Source organism: Myodes glareolus, chromosome 7 (genome assembly GCF_982192425.1).
Source record: "Myodes glareolus chromosome 7, mMyoGla1.1, whole genome shotgun sequence".
In the NCBI taxonomy this organism is placed as follows: Eukaryota; Metazoa; Chordata; class Mammalia; order Rodentia; family Cricetidae; genus Myodes; species Myodes glareolus.
In genome coordinates this window covers 67,077,210-67,093,802 of record NC_142032.1, presented here as the reverse complement: position 1 = coordinate 67,093,802, position 16,593 = coordinate 67,077,210, and the positions used below count along the sequence as shown (strand labels likewise).

The window sequence follows — 16,593 nt, the reverse complement described above, 5'->3', positions numbered from 1 at the left end:
ATAGATTGTTTCCTAATTTTCTAAGAAATTGTCATACTGAAATCCAAAGTGGCTGTACCAGTTTGCATTCCCACCAGCAATGGAGGAGTGTTCCCTTTACCACACAACCTCTCCAGCATAAGTTATCATCAATGTTTTTGATCTTGGCCCTTCTGACAGGTATAAGATGGAATCTCAGAGTTGTTTTGATTTGCATTTCTCTGATGACTAAGGATGTTGAGCATTTCCTTAAGTATCTTTCAGCCATTTTAGATTCCTCTGTTGAGAGTTCTCCGTTTAAGTCTATACTTCATTTTTTTTATTGGATTATTTGCTCTTTTGATGACCAATTTCTTGAGTGCTTTGTATGCCTTGGAGATCAGCCCTCTGTCTGATGTGAGGTTGGTGAAGATCTTTTCCCATTCTGTGGGCTGCCATTTTGTCTTGTTGACAGTGTCCTTTGCTTGACAGAAGCTTCTCAGTTTCAGGAGGTCCTATTTGTTGTTTCTCTCAGTGTCTGTGCTACTGGGGTTATATTGATAAAGTGAACTCCTGTGTCAATACATTCAAGTTACTTTCCACTTTCTCTTCTATGAGTTTCACTATAGTTGGTTTTATGTTGAGGTCTTTGATCCATTTGGACTTGAGTTTTGTGCATAGTGATAGATATGGATCTGTTTGCCTTCCTCTACATGTTGATATCCAGTTATGCCAACATCATTTGTTGGATATGCTTTCTTTTTTCCATTTTTTATTTTTAGTTTCTTTGTCAAAAATCGGGTGTTCATAGGTATATAAATTGATATCTGGGTCCTTGAATTGTATCCATTTTTCCTCCTGTCTGTTTTAATGCCAATACCAGGCTGTTTTCATTATTGTACTTCTGTAGTAGAGTTTGAAGTCAGTGATAGTGATGACTTCATAAGTTCCTTTATTGTACAGAATTGTTTTGACTATCCTGGATTTTTTGTTTTTCCATATGAAGTTGAGCATTGTTCTTTTGAGGTTTGTGAAGAATATTGCCGGATATTGAATTGAATTGCTTTTGGTAAGATTGCCATTTTTATTATGTTAATTCTACCTACCCATGAGCATGGGAATTGTTTCCATTTTCTGGTGTCTTTTTCAATTTCTTTCATCAAAGATTTAAAGTTCTTGTCATACTTCCACTTGTTTGGTTAGAGTTCCTCTAAGATATTTTATATTATTTGTGGTTATTGTGAAAGGAACTGTTTCTCTGATTTCTTGCTTAGCCCATTTATCATCTGTGTAAAGGAGGGCTACTGATTTTTTTTGAGTTAGTCTTGTATCCTGCTATATTACTAAAAGTGTTTATGAGTTGTAGAAGTTCCTTGGTAGAATTTTTGGGGTCCCTTATATAAACTATCATATTATCAGCAAATAGAGTTTGATTTCTTCTTTTCCTATTTATATCCTCTTGATCTCCTTTTGTTGTTTTATTGCCTAGCTAGCACCACAAGAACTATATTGAATAGATATGGAGAGAGTGGACAATCTTGTCTTGTTCCTGATTTCAGTGGGATTGCTTTGAGTTTCTCTCCATTTAGTTTGATGTTGACTGTGTGGAACAATTTGAGGAGTATTGGTATTAGTTCTTCTTTGAAAATAGTGTAGAATTCTGCTCTGAAACCATCTGGCCCTGGGCTTTTTTTTTTTTAGGAGACTTTTGATGAATGTTTCTCTTTCTTTAGCAATTATGGGTTTATTTAATTTGCTTGATTTAATTTTGGTAAGTGATATTTATCCAGAAAGTTGTCCATTTCCTTTAAGTTTTCTAATTTTGTGGAGTACAGGTTTTCAAAATATGACCTAATGATTCTCTGGATTTCCTCCATGTCTGTTATTATGTCTCCCTTTTCATTTCTGATTTTGTTGATTTGGATATATTCTTTCTGCCTTTCGGTTAGTTTGGATAAAAGTTTGTCTATTTTGTTGACTTTCTCAAAGAACCAACTCTTTGTCTCATTAATTCTTTGTACTGTTTTCTTTGTTTCTATTTTGTTGATTTCAGCTCTCAATTTGATTATTTCCTGTCCTCTAGTCCTCCTGGGTGAGTTTGTTTCTTTTTGTTCTAGAGTTTTTAGGTGTTCTTTTAACTCAGTAGTGTGGGATTTTTCCAGCTTCTTTATGTAGGCATTTAGTGCTATGAATTTTCTTCTTAATGCTGCTTTCACTGTGTCATAAATTTGGGTATGTTGTGTGGTCATTTTCATTGAATTTTAGGAAGTATTTGATTTCTTCCTTGACCCATTAATGATTCAAGTGAGCATTGTTTAATTTTCACACATTTGTGGGCTTACTGAAATTAATGTTGCTGTTGAATCCTGATTTTAAGCCATGGTGATCTGATAAGATACATGAGGTTATTCCCATTTTTTTTTTTGTATCTGTTGAGATTTGATTTGTTACCTAGTATGTGGTCAATTTTTGAGATTTCATGGGGTGCTGAGAAGAATGTATATTCTTTTTAAAAATGTTTGGATGAAGTGTTCTATAGATGTCTGTTAAGTCCATTTGAGTCATAACGTCTGATCCCATGGAGGTCGCTGCCTCCCCATGTTGCTTTTTATAACGTCCCCCTGGAAACATTCTTTGCTTCTAAGGTTTCTTAGTTCTATATTAACTGTCCTAGCATTGTTTTTTGTTGTTGTTGTTATCCTTTCTATGGCTCTCACTTGAAGTGGGTCTCTATTAGACAGTGGGTATTACTGCTTTTATTTGTACCAAGAGTGTCTGCCTTTCCTTTAAGATATATGTTTGTTTATGTTTATATGCACATATGTACCTACAGTGGCCCTATCCCATTGAACTAGAATTACAGATTGTTGTGAGCCATCAGCCCTGGGTGCTGGGACCAAATTCTAGTCCCCTGAAAGGGCAGCAAGTGTTCCTAACCCCTGAGCCGTCTCCTCCGGCCATACCAGTTTTCTTGTTGGTATGCTTAAACCACGTCTACTTGATGCAGCTAGTGATATGTTTGAATTTGGGTTCCACATTTATTTGTTCTCGATTTCTTTGTACCCCTTTTCTATCCCCCCCCCCTCATTTGAGGCTATTTTATCAACACTAAAAGTTTTAATTTTGTTTATATGCTTTCTTACTCTCTCTCTCTTTTTGTAGAGGTTTTTTTCTCCTGACTGCTACAGAGATTGCAACACTCATTTCCAGTCAAGTTAAAGTCAACCTTTTACTGTTTTGAGTGGAGTACAGAGACCTCATCCTCACAGAGACCTGGACTATCCAGCAGGATCACGTCTCAGAATAAAGCAAGAAAGGGCTGGAGGTGTGGCTCGGATAAAGCACTTTCCTAGCATTCAGAAGCCCCACCAAGTTCCCAGCCCCGCACCATCAATTAACCAGCAATATGCAGGATGGGGGACACAGGGAGCACATGGCTAGACAGCAGACTACTGATTCTTAAGGAGAGTTGTCTTTTTTTTTTTAAAGCATTTGACAGCTGCAAGTATTGATGGCTACAAAGAGCTTTTGACATACCCAGGCATAAGATACAAGACGTTAGGCCACTGGGGTAGAAGGTCCTACACCTGTGCTGAGAGGTGTCCAGGGCAGTGTGTCTCTTCCATCTGACCTGGAACCAAACCCTGCTTCTCCTCATTCCTCAGATATGAGGGTCTCTTTCAGCCTTCTCATTAGCTGGAATCAGGCCTGCTCGCCATATCTGGCTATGCTGCTGGCCTTGTGATAGTCCCAGGTTCTCTTCGGTGTCTCCTCCTTTCTCTGAAGATGGGGGCTCTTGGCAGAGGGTGATCTCAGTTTTTCTCTTACCTGAAACCTTCTTCATATGCTGGTTTCATTCCTGGGGACATTTTAAATAAAGAATTCTGAGTTGACAATGCCTTCCCTTTTGTGTGCTGAAAATGCCACGCTGGCCTACTGTCTTTGATAGAACCCCATGGCCATTCATACCCAATATCTCCGATAGAACCCCATGGTCATTCATACCTAGTCTCTGATAGAACCCCATGGCCATTCATACCTAGTCTCTGATAGAACCCCGTGGCCATTCATACCTAGTGTCTCTGATTGATAGAACCCCATGGCTATTCATACCTAGTCTCTGATAGAACCCCATGGCCATTCATACCTAGTGTCTCTGATTGATAGAACCCCATGGCCATTCATACCTAGTTTCTGATAGAACCCCATGGCCATTCATACTTGGTGTCTCTGGTAGAACCCCATGGCCATTCATACTTGGTGTCTGTGGTAGAACCCCATGGCATTCGTGTTGCTACCCTGTGCAGAATGAGTTATTCTCCTCTGGCTTCTCTGTCTTTAGTGTTCAGCAGTCTGGGTGGGCTTTGCTTGAGCTGACCTTCTCGGAGTATGTCCTATTTGCTGTTTACTCCGCTCTTTGAAAGCTATTAAGTTCTTTTCCATTCCACACTTTCTCTCCTAGTGGTAATCCAACAAGAATATTAGATCATTTGACCATGTCCCATGAATCTTCCGTTCTTTCTGAAGAGTTGTGTTTGCTCTAGATAGAATTTCTCAGAGCTCGGGTGGGGATGTTCTTGGCTTTTCTGCAGATCCTTGACCTTTTCCCGTACTGTCATACGGGTCCCATGAAGAGCAATTTCTAAGTCAGGTTATTGACACTCTGGGGCTAAACTTTCTTCTTGGTCATTCTTGTGAACGTCTATTTCTTGGCCAGGACCTTCTGCCTTTCATTTGTTTCGAGAGCCTTTCCCCTCACTGCAGCATTTGCGTAACACATCCTTTCAGGTTTTGTCAAATGAGTCCAAGCATCAGCGTCAGCCCCAGCGTGGCTTACCTCTCCCTAGGCATCAGAAATGTTTCTAACCATGAGCATGTACTCAGCAATTCTGGATTACAATCTGGCCATCCTGAATATGATGAGACGCTGAGCCATGGCACACTCCAGATAAATAAATAAAATGGAATTTAAAAAAAAAAAAAGACTTCTCCGCAGTCTCCCTGGTGTTTTCCAGTTTTCGGGGCTCTCTTTTCTGTTCCCTAGAAACCGAGCTGGGCTTTGTTCAAGTTCTGCTGGAGACTCCTCATGCCTGCGCTCAGATCCAGGCCGCGCAGCAGAAAGACAATAGGAAGGAAAAACAAGGGCTTTCGCCTACCCTCGTACCTGTTGCCACCAGAAAGGGGCAGCTGCTTCTCGAGATGCAAACTCCTGGTACCACCACACCCCAGCATCAACACAGCATTTGGGGGGACAGTGTAATGACAGGGCCTTGGCGATCCCCCTCTTCTGGCTGTCAATGGGTTCCCTTCTCCCCAGTGCAGGAACTATAGCAAGCCTAGCCTGAGATGAAAATAATCTATACCAGCTCATCATCGTGATGTTTCCCCTATCTCCTGACCTCTGATATCACAGCTCCCCCTCACTAAGCTTCTGTCCACATCTGCAGGGTTTCAGAAAGGTTTTGAATAGGAGGGACCAGGCACAGTGTGCCATGCCACCCCCCTTGATCTGGAGCCCACTTCCTTTCGTCCCATACGTATTTCAACTTTATGTCTCAAAAACTCACTCTGGCTGCCTCTGAAGCTTGTGCATTGTCGGTGCACATGGCTGTGGCCTGATCCAGCCTCGGGAGAGTCTCTTCCAAGCTACCTCTTGCTGCCAAGGGAACACTCCCTGGGCAGGACCCTGTGTACGGCACCTGTGCCTCTGCCCTCCTAATAGCTTGGTCCAGGATGAACTCAAGGCTCAACACTGAAAGATGGAGTCTGCTATGGAAGTCAGAGCTGTGTGGGTGAAGATCCCGCCCCTGCCCTTGGACATATAAGCCAGGCCCCAGGGGAAGGGTAGGGCCTGAGCCAGGCCTTGAAGGCCAGCACTCTGATTGTCCGGTACTCAAGTGGTGCAAGACAGAGACCTGGGATGTCAAAGCAGCACCTGCAATGGTTGGTAGAAAGGGAGGGGCTCGAGGAGTAAGGTGGGCAGAGCCAGGCCACTGCCTCCTCACACCACCTCCCCCGTGTGGGGTCTCCCTTATCAGAAGTAGTCGAGCTTCACGGGTCTGAGTGCAGGAGTGGAGCTGGCTTTTCCTTTTAAGGCTTTACTTCCCACTCCCTTAGCATCTGTGTGAAACTCCCCGTGCCTACAACACAGCGCCACTTTGGAAAGCCGCATCCTTCCCCACTTCTGATGACCTCAAGTCCAGGTGGTATTAAATAAATAACTCGTTTCCGCCTAGGTGGCTTCATTATATGCACAAGCCACCAGAGCCACGTCCTTCAGAGAGGGAATCTGAGGTGCAGGGCAGCCTCTGGTGGAGCTTTGACACCCCCCCCCCCCCCCCCCCGCCGCATCAGCCTGATAAAGTCCTGGGGCAGAGGAGCATGCTGGGGAGAGGAAGCCTTCAGAAGAGCTGTGAGAGCCAGGCGGGCGAGCTTGAAGAACACCGCACTCTAACATGCAGGGACTGCTTCCCATAGCACTGAGGTTGCTGGCTTGCTTACTGTGCAGAGAGCCACACAGGGGAAGGTTGGATTTCACTGGGTCACCCAGCATGACTCGGCCAGCCACCAAGGAATTATGTGGCCACATCAACCTTCAGAAACAGTGTTTTCCACATTTCCCATTGAGCTCATGTGAGCAGATCCGCATACATTTGAAAACCAGTTCTTAACGCAAAAGTGCCAGCCCCTTCCTTGCGTGTAGATGCGAGCAAATCTCCACTGTGCATGCCCTGGTCTGGTTAAAGGCCTGTCTCTGAGAGTGGCTTCCACTAATGAGTGCAATTTGCTCCTTACAGAGTGAAGAAGCATTTTCAGATACATTTGAAAAAGGCTGTGCTTGATTATGAAACGCCACTTTCTTTGAGCCAGACTGCCTAGTGCAGCGGTTCTCAACCTGTGGGTCACAACCCCTTTGGGGTAAAACGACCCTTTCATGGGGGTTGCATATTTACATCGCAATTCATTACAGTAACAAAATTACAGTCATGAAGTAGCAATGAAGATAATTTTATGGGTGGGGGTTAGCACACCACGAGGTATTAAAGGGTTACAGCATTAGGAAGGTTGAGAACCACCTGGCTCTGTGTTGCCCTGTGTGAACTGTGGACTGGTTAAGAACTAGTTACCAGGCTGGAGGCTGTAACTGCATTGGTAGAGTGAGTGCCTGGTTCAGTCTCCAGTATAAAATGGGACGCAGTGATGGGCTTGTCATAATTCTGTATTTAGAAGATAGAAGCGTAAGGGTTAGGAATTCAAGGCCACCTAACAAGTTGAAGGCCAGTCTAGGATAGATGATAAAAACAGAAAGTTTCCTATGATAAACTGACAGCAAAGCTGAACTTGGGGCTCTCAAGGTGACTCAGTGGTTAACAGCACTCGCTGCTCTTTAGGGGACACAGTTTCAGTTCCCAGCACTCAGCCTGCAGCTTTAGTTCTAGAGCATTCGGTGCCCTTTTCTGGTTTCCATGAGCACCAGCCATGCATCTGGTACACGTACATGCATGCAAATAAACTTACATATAAAATAAAAGCAAGTGTTAAGAAACCGAACATGTTTGACAGACTATCCTGGTATCTGAACACATAGACTTTTTATTCCAGACGCTTTTCCACCTGGGAAGAAAAATGCTTGGTGACCTGACAGTCTGTGGCCGGAGACCCGGTGGCGAGAGCCACCACTGCGTAGATGCCAGTGTCTCTCCCAGTCATACCTGATCCAGTTAGGCTATCCCTTGGTTTAATCCCAGCAGGTTATTAAAGCGCCAGGCTGTTCTGGAAACATCAGTCACAGCCATCTCTCTGGGCCACAGCACAGGCGACAGCCCACCAGGTCTGCACCCTCTGAGGAAGGCCGGGCAGCTCCTGCTTCCTGCAGCATGGGGCTGCTTCCTTTGCTCCCTTCCCGGGCAGCTCCTTGAAGCCTTTCTCAGGGTGCCTCAGCCTGTCTTCCTTCTCCTCCTCTATCTCCTTCCTTTCCTTTTCTCAGACAACAGTAACAATAAGTGCGATTAGCAAGGTGATTCCGAGCCCCTTTCAGAGGGCAAGACAGTAAACAGAGCTTGTTTGCCTAAAGGAAACCCTCCCAGCACCCAGCCACTCAAACCGCATGTGTTAATGAACCCAGAGCCGTTAATGCGGTTTCTTCAGTTAAATTGATTCATGAATTTTGAAGAGAACATTATCTAATGAATTTTCTTTGAATAGAAAGCAATTAAAAGGACAAATCAGTCTGATTAACCCCAAAGTCACCCTCCTGCCACAAATGCTGTACAGTTTGAAATTATATCATAAAAAACTAGAGCACATTTGCTGTGTCTGTGCCCTCTGCTAATCCATGTAAATTAATGAACAACAAAGTTAATTTCTTTGATGACCCTTTTCTAGTATCACCTGGATTATGCTGATGTTTAATTTGCTTAATGTTATAATAAAGACTAAACAGGGTTTTTTTTTTTCCTCCAGTCAAGTGATTATCATTCCCTTCAGTTAAGAAGTGATTTTTATTATTTAACATGCATGTAAGGGTGTGTTTCCTTTAAGGACCGACTCACACTCCCACCAGCTTGGCACCACATGTGGCCAGCACTGTGGAGGACACACTCCCTGATGTCGTCTCTGCCCCTGGAGCCCTCCTCTCTGTTGTTCCCATCAGAAACTCCTGCCCCAAGTCTTGGAGCCCCAGGGATGGTGGTTGTGGCTTGGCCTTCCTGCTCCCCAGCCTGTGTGTCCCCTCAGGAAGACAATAGGAATCCATTGACACCGGACTCCTCCTTCTGCCTGGGCTTCTCCCCTCCTCAAGGTACATTGCAAGGAATGATTCCAGAACCCAGAGGCATCAAGGAGATGGCCATGCCTCACCCCAGCCATTTCTGCTGCAGACACAAAATGCATGGCGCTTGATGTGGCTGGTCAGAGGAATCAGGGAGAGATGCTTTATTTTTGCAGCGCTGCTCAGTCAAGATGCCTGCAGCTGCCTGCAGCCAGGGTCATCCCAACCTGAGCATACTGGCATTCAGAGCAGCCCAGGGGATAGTCCTGCCCACTGCTGGGTGTAGACAGTTAGAAAAGGGTCCCATCCCATCCCTGGAGTCTTCCTCCTCCTGCATCTCACCTGAAGTTGGAAACGAACCAGCAGCCCAAAGGGCTTCCACGTAGGTGGGCCAGCAGGGGCTCCCATGCTTGCTAATTGAACTGTGTGCAAATGTGTGCCTGCCCGCTCACAGAAAGAGCATCACACACAGCTCCACATGGACCGTGAGGAAGACGGAAAGAAATTAAAGATGTGGGAAGCCTTCCGAGGCCCACCTGCTTTGTGCCTGGCTCCCTCTCAGTTCTCCTGGCCTATGCTGCCGTGACAGGGTGCTGTGTGGAGGCCTGTGTTTTAATTGAGTATAACACCTCTATTTGTGTCATTGCATTTTCTGCTGGGGAACTGGCAGCTATTTATATCTGAGCCGCTGGAGTCGTTGGTCGAAATCGCGTCATTCTGTTTTCTTTCTTTCAGATTCATTCACGAGACAGGTGTTATGGAAGCTGCTGAAGGTTGTGAAATTCGGAGAAATGGTTTCTTACCAGCAATTAGCAGCCCTGGCAGGCAACCCCAAAGCGGCTCGCGCAGTAGGAGGAGCAATGAGGAGCAATCCAGTAAGTTCTGCAGATGGCCAGCAGGCTGGATACCTGCCATTGCTGGGTTCTGAACCACTCTGGGAGCCAAGTGTCATTTGAATAAATGTATTTCAGAGGCTGCGTGGCCGGGTAGGAAGGCACCTCCTGGGAGAGGGACCCAACCTCGTGTCTCAGCCACATGAGCCCTTTGTCATAGCAGCCGCTTACCAGAGAGGAGCAAAGCTGGAGAGTGGCGAGCAGACAAGAGGGCAGCCTGTCCATTCATTCGCTACCCACTGGCTAGTCCCCACACTGGGTGCCTGGTGAGTGGCAGCATTCTTTCATCCACTGGAAATGCAGCCGTATGTCCAGAAGACAAGAGGCCTGCCTGTGTGGCACCAGCCTTCGGAGAAGGTTTTGGTGAAAGAGCACAACGCCATCTCCCTGGGTCTCTGGGGTATGAAGAGGCTAGAAGATGTGACACCTAGCATCATAGATGTCTACTGTCCTTGGGTGTCAGCCCCGCAGGGAATGGCTCTTCCCCCAGAATGCATTAGCATGTACTTATGTTCCTTCCTGCAAATCTGTCAGAGTTTATTGAGCTCCAAGTTCCCAACCCGTGAGAAGGTTATGCTTTTAGAGACAGCCTGTAGTCCCACATTGCAGTGGGTATTTTGGCTCCCCTAGAATAGCTCAAGTCCAGACCAAGGCCCTGCAGGCTTGTGGGCCTTGGATGGGCAAGAAGGCACTACCTCCAGGATCCTTAAATGTCCCAAGCAGCTTCCCTGTGCCTGTGCCAGTGCCAGTATAGGTGTGCTGTCATGTTGATAGAGCTGTGCGGGCCTCTAGCATGACAGAAAACGGCCACCTGTTCAGAAGTGTACCCTGTCTGGAAGGGACATCGATGAATCAGACAGTCTGAGCCTCCTTTGGTGGGTAGTGGTTGTTGTTTGAGAAGGAGTTTCTCTGTGTAGCATTGGAAGTCCTGGAACTCACTATGTAGACCAAGCAGTTCTCGAACCCACAGAGATCCTCTTGCCTCTACCTCCTAATTGTTAAGATTAAAGGGGTGTGCATCACGCCTGGCTTTGGGGATGACTTTTGAGGTCTCCCAGCAAAAGTTTTCCCCTGCTTTTTGGTAGACCACCATTTCTGGGTCACAGCTAAATTTTGACACATTAGATTTCTTTTTCCTTTCTCTTTTTCTTTTTCTTTCTTTCTTTTTTTTTTTTAAATTGGACAGGGTTTCTCTATGTAGCCCTAGGGTTGTTTGACCTGGAACTCTCTCTGTAGACCAGGCTGGAAGTCCTAGAGGTACCTGTCTTTGCCTCCTGAGTTCTGGGACTAAAGCCATTCATCACCATGCTTGACCATGAAGCATTAGATTTTGTTATAGACAAAGAAATAGCTCCAATACATTTTTGTTCTGTGACTCCGCTTAATGCCCCCAGAGAACAGAGGAGGCCAACGCTTTCTACCCTTCTCCTGCTGTGCCCTTGCAGTTGGTGAACACACACCAACCGTCCTGGCCTCTGAATGGAGTAGGCCTCTCTGCACCCCACTCCCAGGTCTGAGTCGCTCCTGAGCTGAGGAGGAGGTGTCGCCATTGCCCAGGTGACTCCTGCCGCAGGACGGATGGTTTGGTACTTAGCCACACTCGAGTTGGGAACCGAGTTGTTTTGCTTTCCAAGTTTCCTGTGTGTACTCACGTGAAGATGAAGATGGTCCCATCCGTGGGCGCCAGCACCACAGCTTCTGCTCTGAGGGCAGCTAACATCTGTGCTTTAAGAACAAGTCCCGCTGCCCAGGGTACCCATTGGTTCACATGCTGTACCCACTTTGGTGATGAGTCTCCATCAAGCACCTCTGGAAACGAGTATGAGAAGGGGATGCTGAGACTTGAGGGACAAAAGGTCTGGACAGTGGTAGGTTCTGCCTGCTGCCTGTGTTGGTAGGTGTCCTCAGCACCACTGAGGACAGAGCCCAAGGTGGAGGTTCTGCCTGCTGCCCATGTTGGTAGGTGCCTTCAGCACCACTGAAGACAGGGCCCAAGGTGGGGTGGCTGTATATGTCCCCCTTACCCCAAAGCCGCCAATTTGGCATTAAGTTCATAGTGAACGAAGTTCTCACGTTTTGGCTAAGCAGTGCTATTTGCAAATGCGAGAGGAAGGGTAGGCACTGGAGGCCTCACCTCACATCATTGGTTTGGTGGCTGGCAGGAACCTCATGCCATCTGGCCTCACAACTGGCCATTGCTGGGTTAGCCACCTCAAGAACAGGAGATGGGTTTTGCAGGGTGGGAGTTTCCTCCATCCTGGAACTCAGCTTCTCCTAAGTTTCCCAAGTGAGACTCACTGGCCCTGCCAGGAGACTGGGCAACCTCTGGAAGGTGCCACACCACCCTGAATAAGGGATGCCCAGGCCCAATGACTTTTCATGCACACACACGCATGTGGGCACGCACACACACACACATTCACTAGCTCACTCACAGAACCCCCTTCTGCCACATCCTCAGACACAATTTGCTAAATGTAGTTCAGAGGCGATCAATACAAGCTGAGGGAGTTTCCCACCTTTTTCTAAACAAACACATTCCTGAGGAGTTAGTTTATTCGCAGATTGCCGTGAGCACCGATGACCCTCGAGTCCTGTTCTGCCATTCACCCAGATAGCTGTTGATAAAGATTTAGCATCATGTTCTGAGTGTCAGGGTTGTCAGTGGAGCTGAACCATTTGACCAGAAGAAAAAAACGCACCGGGAGCTATTGATTACAACTTCTCGGTGTCACTCGTTCACCAGGATTTAGGTATTGATGAGGCTGCGAGTGAAAACAAGCTTTCTCCCTTGTGGCCTCTGCCCAGAAGAACAAAGGCAAAGTTGGAAGAAATATTCAGCCAGTTCCAGAATCAGAGGGATTCCATTATCGATCGCAAGGCCCCTTCATGTTATTTTTGTTGGAGACAAATCTATGGGTTTGGAAGTTTTATAGCAGTTGAGAAAGGGCTTGCGCGAGTGATGGATCCGGGTATTGGACAAATTAGATTTCACAGCATGAAGATTTCAATGAAGCTGTAATACCATGGGCTCCTCGAGTATCGCTAGCAATCGCATTGCCTGCAGCAGGGGCTGTCAAGAAGAGGGCAGCAATGGTATGGGTCCTTCAGATATGGCCATGAATGGAGCCCCAGTAAATCTTACTAGAGCCCCAGTAAGGAGCTGTTGGTAGCCTGACGTGAAGCAGGATCCATCTCTGAAGGTGAGCTCTGTGAGTGTGTCGCCCGTCCGCCTGCATTCTGTGCCAGCAGTCCCTCGATCCACAGAAGGAAGCAGAGAGGGGTATACTTGGTGCTCACTCTGTAATCCCATAATCCCTTGAGAGGGAAGAAAAACGTCAAAGCTGAGAGGTCAGATCTGCTATCCAGTAGAATGGTGGAATATGCCTCTCAGTGGCGGCAAGACCAGATTGAGTGGCATGCCTGTCTCAACCAAAGCTGTGGGTTGGGTGTCACCTCACAGTCTTCTGACTCTGTGTCGCTATTGTAGTTCATTTTTCTCATATAAATCAGTCATGGTAACGTTCCATTCTCAGCACCTGTCATGGCTCCTTTCAAGGTCAAGGTCACATACTGTCATCCACATACACCTGGCATGCCATTGCTTACCCCATGCTGCTGCTGGCTGCATGGTCAACTCTCGTCTTCCCGATCGTCATGCCAGTGGTCCTTGAAACTGCTCATAGACCACATCTGTCCACGTCATCCCGGTAGCCATAGGAGTCAAAGCAAGAGAAGGTCTATGAGGTGTGGGAAATCGTGTCCCCGTCTCCCATGCTTTGTTGTAAAACGGCAATGGTCCCACGTCCACAGAGTCCATCACCATGTCAGTCACTCCTCAAGAGAGGCAGTGTGTGCACAGGGCCATCAGGAAGACAGGCAGAGCCAGACTCCTGCCGGTTAGAACCTCCGCTTTGCCTCATTAGCCAGTGAACTTAACCCTTGACCTGGGGTATTGGAGGGCTACATAGGAAAGCCTCACATGAGGCATGAAAAATGCCATGTCAGAGGTGAGGGCTAGAATGTCCCCACCTGCTGGATCCTGTGTGCTATACCCCAACAAAGAGCACACTCAACTCAGCAGGTGAATTGTATGGTCAGGAGCATGGGGGTGACCAGAGGGATGCCCGTATGGAGGCCTTGAGGACTGAGGAAGCACACCAGGCTGCTCAGGTTCTGAGATACAGAGCTCAGTAATTTCATGTGCCTGTGCTGGGCAGCTTCCTCTAGATTGTCATCTGACCAGAAGCTCGCCACAGTGTCCCATTTGCTTAGCATGGTAGATAGAAAAGGCAAGGGTGCGACAGGGATAGATATTAATAAGCCACAGGGAAAGGAGGGAAGAAGAGCAATGGGATGTGGGTGGTACCCAGCAGCACCTCTGCAATCATCCCGCTGGAGCCCTGCAGGAGTGGCTAGATCTCACCATGGCAGAACCCCAGAGCAAACCCTGTACGTGTACCTGAGATGACTTCCGACTTGCACACCTGCTCTCTATATTTTCCTGTGTCAGGGCAACTCAGAACCTTCCAGAATGAACCCTAAACCTCCAGAACTCCTGAAGCAGATGCTCATAACTCAGGTTGTGGTCTGTAACAGTGGCCATCTAGACATCACTGGGCTCATGAGATTACAGACCCCTGTTTTTGAGCTTGTCAGAGTCAGTAGGAAGAAACACCATGCTTGATAACTCACTGGAATCATTCCCCAATTTTTGGTTGGTGTCACATTTTGCAATAGCAGGTGACTGGGCAAATGGTTCAGAACATACAAACCATACACCACAGCCAAAGCACACACATGTCTGGCCATCATCATCCTTAGCACCTTCTGGTGCTCCTCCTTACGTGATGTGGGAGGTCCTTCTGTCTTGGTTAATGAATAAATAACTGCCTTAGCCTGTTGATAGGGCAGAACTTAGGTAGGCTGGGGGGGGACTAAACTGAATGCTGGGAGAAAGAAGGGAGGAGTCAGAGAGAAGCCATGTAGTCCCGCTGGAGACAGACGCCAGAACTTTAGCCGGTAAACCACAGCCAGGTGGTGATATACAGATTAATAGAAATGGGTTAAATTAATATGTAAGAGTTAGCCAATAAGATGCTAGAGCTAATAGACCAAGCAGTGATTTAATTAATACTGTTTCTATGTGATTATTATGGGTTTCTGGGCAGCCGGGAAACAAACAAGCAGCTTCCTTTAACACTTATATGCGTTTTGCACTAAGAAGAGGCCTCCCTTAGAAGAAACCCATTGCTTTAGTGTAGAGGGCCACCAGTGCTTAGCTTTGCTCATACCATTAAGGACTGGAGAGCAGCCTGGGTACCTCAGACCATCTGAGTTGGGAGGCTGCAGAAACCGTGATAAGAACTTCCTAGTCTATAGGCCTTGTTGGGACTCTGGGTGTGATGCCCATGGCACTGTGTCTGTGGGAAGGTGTAGACATGGGTGCCACTGAGATTCCGTGTCTCCCAAAGAAAAGGGAAAGAAAAACTCCCAATACATAGGCACAGCCTAAGTTGGCTTAGCCAGCTTTTTTTTGTGCAGGGCCACTGGGGAATAGTCTGTGCATTCACAAAGCAGCCACAGATGGCAACCAAAGGCATGGCTGTGTTCAAATAAAACTTTATTTACAAAATCAGAAGGTAGGCAACATCAGCTTCACAGCCATGGTTTGCCAACCCCTTGGGTGAACTGGGCCTGCCACCACCCCTGAAGATTCTAGTTACAGATTGGTGATGTCAGAAAGTCCTGTGAAACTCAGAAATGCAGTTCTAACTCGTGTAGGGGGCACGTGTTCAATCACCCCTCAGGTGCAATCCAATGTCCTCCTAAACCTTGATACAAAGAGTTCCATATCCCTCATATACCTCGCAACAGATGTCCACCCCCCAAGGGAGACCCTCGGGGCCTCTGTAGGGTGCAAAGTAGGGGTACTGAAGGAATCATCATGATGGCCATGCCAGAAGCCTGCTAACTGGAGATCTGCCGGGCAGTGCCGGACAGGCAGGACCTTGTCAGTAGCATAGAAACCTCAGCCTAGAGCCAGACTGACAGTGACATTCCTGTTTTTCAGGTCCCCATCCTCATCCCCTGCCACCGGGTGATCTGCAGTGATGGCACCCTTGGCAATTACTCTGGAGGAGGGCAGGCTGTGAAGGAGTGGCTTCTGGCCCACGAGGGCATCCCAACTCGGCAGCCAACCTGCAAGGCCTTGGGTCTGACTGGGACCTGGCTCAAGCCGTCCCGTGGCTCCACCAGCTCCAAGGCATCTGGCCAGAAATGAGTGGCTGTTTGAGTGACACATGGATGTAAGGCCTGTCGGAAGCGGATACGCGGTGGTGGTCCCTCTATATTAAAGGAGCTAGATGTGTCCTGGGGGACTGGAGTTGGCTGCCCTTTCTTGTTTCTACATTTTCCAGCAGAATGAGTTGAGACGACCCACCCTGGTGGATGTCATCAGCTCTCTTCTCTGACATGGCTACTGTTCCACTTTTAATGCCTATTAACGTGGGGGTGAGAGTGGGAAAGGCCTTGTGAGACTTAGGGCCCCTTTGCACTAAGGGAGATGCGTCTGGCACCTGCAGACAACAGTTAGCCACCCCAGACTATCCATACCACACGGCTGACCCCACCCTAGTGAGACCTCCCTCCCTCCAGTCATCCTTCAAGCCATTTATCCCGAGGAGATGGCAGGCCCCACTCAGCTCCCAACACCCCACCCTCGTTGGCCAGAGGAGGGACAGGCTAGGGGATAAATACCTTGTTGAGGGTCTGCATTGTTTCTCCACCTGCCAGGAAAGTGTCCTGCATCCTCTGTGGCACTGTGGTCTACCATGATGAGATGGGGAGGGGTGTAGGTATCTTCCAGAAATGATTTGGAATACTGAACAGCACACAGGGCATGAATTTAGCTGGGCTGGTGCCCTCATAGGCATTCAGGTCACTTCCCAATCCCAGCTGTTTTTGCTTTCC

General features: G+C 47.3%; 1 protein-coding gene across 1 annotated transcript in view; it reads left to right on the top strand.

Moving 5' to 3' along the window:
* Positions 1 to 16,006, top strand: part of Mgmt (O-6-methylguanine-DNA methyltransferase) — a 246,714-nt gene extending 230,708 nt beyond the window's left edge. Inside the window, exons 4-5 of the mRNA XM_048455259.3 lie at positions 9,464 to 9,603; positions 15,695 to 16,006. Coding sequence (XP_048311216.1) covers positions 9,464 to 9,603; positions 15,695 to 15,904 — 350 coding nt within the window. The 3' untranslated portion in view covers positions 15,905 to 16,006. The remainder of the gene's footprint in view (positions 1 to 9,463; positions 9,604 to 15,694) is intronic.
* The last annotated feature ends 587 nt before the right edge of the window (positions 16,007 to 16,593 follow it).